This window comes from Monoraphidium neglectum (assembly GCF_000611645.1).
Source record: "Monoraphidium neglectum strain SAG 48.87 unplaced genomic scaffold scaffold01922, whole genome shotgun sequence".
Lineage (NCBI taxonomy): Eukaryota > Viridiplantae > Chlorophyta > Chlorophyceae > Sphaeropleales > Selenastraceae > Monoraphidium > Monoraphidium neglectum.
Genome location: NW_014011706.1, coordinates 2,269 through 3,670, shown reverse-complemented (window position 1 = coordinate 3,670; position 1,402 = coordinate 2,269). Strand labels below are relative to the sequence as shown.

The 1,402-nt window shown below is 66.8% G+C and overlaps 1 protein-coding gene across 1 annotated transcript in view; it reads left to right on the top strand.

The window, feature by feature from the left end:
• Positions 1–1,283: 1,283 nt before the first annotated feature.
• Positions 1,284–1,402, top strand: part of MNEG_9400 (hypothetical protein) — a gene marked incomplete at both ends in the record, with an annotated part of 1,753 nt that continues 1,634 nt past the window's right edge. Inside the window, one exon of the mRNA XM_014042125.1 lies at positions 1,284–1,369. Within this exon, the coding sequence (XP_013897579.1) occupies positions 1,284–1,369 (86 nt within the window). The remainder of the gene's footprint in view (positions 1,370–1,402) is intronic.

Sequence of the window (1,402 nt, the reverse complement as noted above, 5' to 3'; positions counted from 1 at the left end):
CCCGCCTGCGTCGGCGGTCCCAGCCGCCGGCTGGCGGCGCGCTGCCACAGAAGAGAGCGCCTTGCGGGCCCTAGGCACGGGGGACGACGGCTCCCCCTCCGCGCCAGAGTCTGGACCGCTGCCTGGCATGGACCCCTCGGCCATCCCCATCCCGCTGCCGCCGCCGCCGCCACCGCCATCCTCGCTGCCGCGCGCCGCCCCGCCCTCGGACGCCCGCCGCTTCCGCTCCTCCTCCGCCGCCTCCTCCCGCTCCCGCCTCAGTCGCAGCTGCTCTGCCAGCCGCTTGCGCACCGCCTCGCCCGCCGCAGTCGCGGCGCCGGTGGGCGCCGCTGGTGGAGGCGGCGGCGCCGGAGCTGGGCCTGGCGCCGCGCCCCCCTCGCCTGTGTGCGGCGATTCGGTGGCGGTTGGAAGGGATCCGGTGCCCTGTGCCGCCGCTGTGCCCCCTTGGCGCGCGAGCTTCAAGCGCAGCTTGGATGGCAGCTTCACGGCCCCCTCCGGCTGCTGCTGCAGCGGCGCTGGCGCCAGCGGCCGCGGCCGCTGTTGCTGCTGTTGCTGATTGACGGCACCCGGTCTCCTCGGTGGGATGGCGCGAGGGTTGGGGCGCTTGCCCTCCTTTTGGCGGGCGAGCGAGGTGGCGCGCAAACTTGGGTGAGCTGGCAGCAGAAGCGCGACAGCACCAGCGGCACGACAGCATCAGCAGCGCAAGCAAGCTGCAGTGGGTGACAAGGCGGCGACAAAGCCCGGTGTCCGCAGCACAGCCTTGCCGCATATCTGGCACAAATGCATAAGGTCTCATGCACCTGCACATCCTTCACGAGCCTCAGCTTGGCCAGTAGCTGCTCCTCCCATTCGCTAAGCTCCCCCAGCTGGTCATTGCTCAGTACCAGGGGCGTGAGTGGACGTGACACTTTCTTGCGGGGTCCCATTACATCGAGCTCGCGCTGGCTGCCGCTGTCTGATCAGCGCGGGTGGATCGTGGGTGCAGTGATCAAATGTTTCACCGCGGTGAAAAATACCAAGCGCATGTTCACGCATGGTGTATTTGAATCTTCAAGCTACTTGTGCACCTATTCACCGTGGTAGATCACGGCTCGAATCGACTTTGACGAGCTTGACTGCCCACAAGGCGCCGGTCACTCGTAGTAACTCTTTCGAAGCTACACATTCAAAGAGATGTTGAACCTCAGACCCGCTGCCAGAGTCGCAGGAGGCTGAGGACACCTACCATCAGGGCGCCGACCGCTTGCCGCCATCACGCGCATCCAGCGGACCAAGTAGCAAGCATGATGAGCACGGGTGCCTTCATACCCTCCAGCGACGTGCTGGGGCGGTATGGACACTGGCGGGCACCTGACCCGCTGAAGGCCACGTAAGCCTTGCAGCTGGCACATGTTGTGTAGGC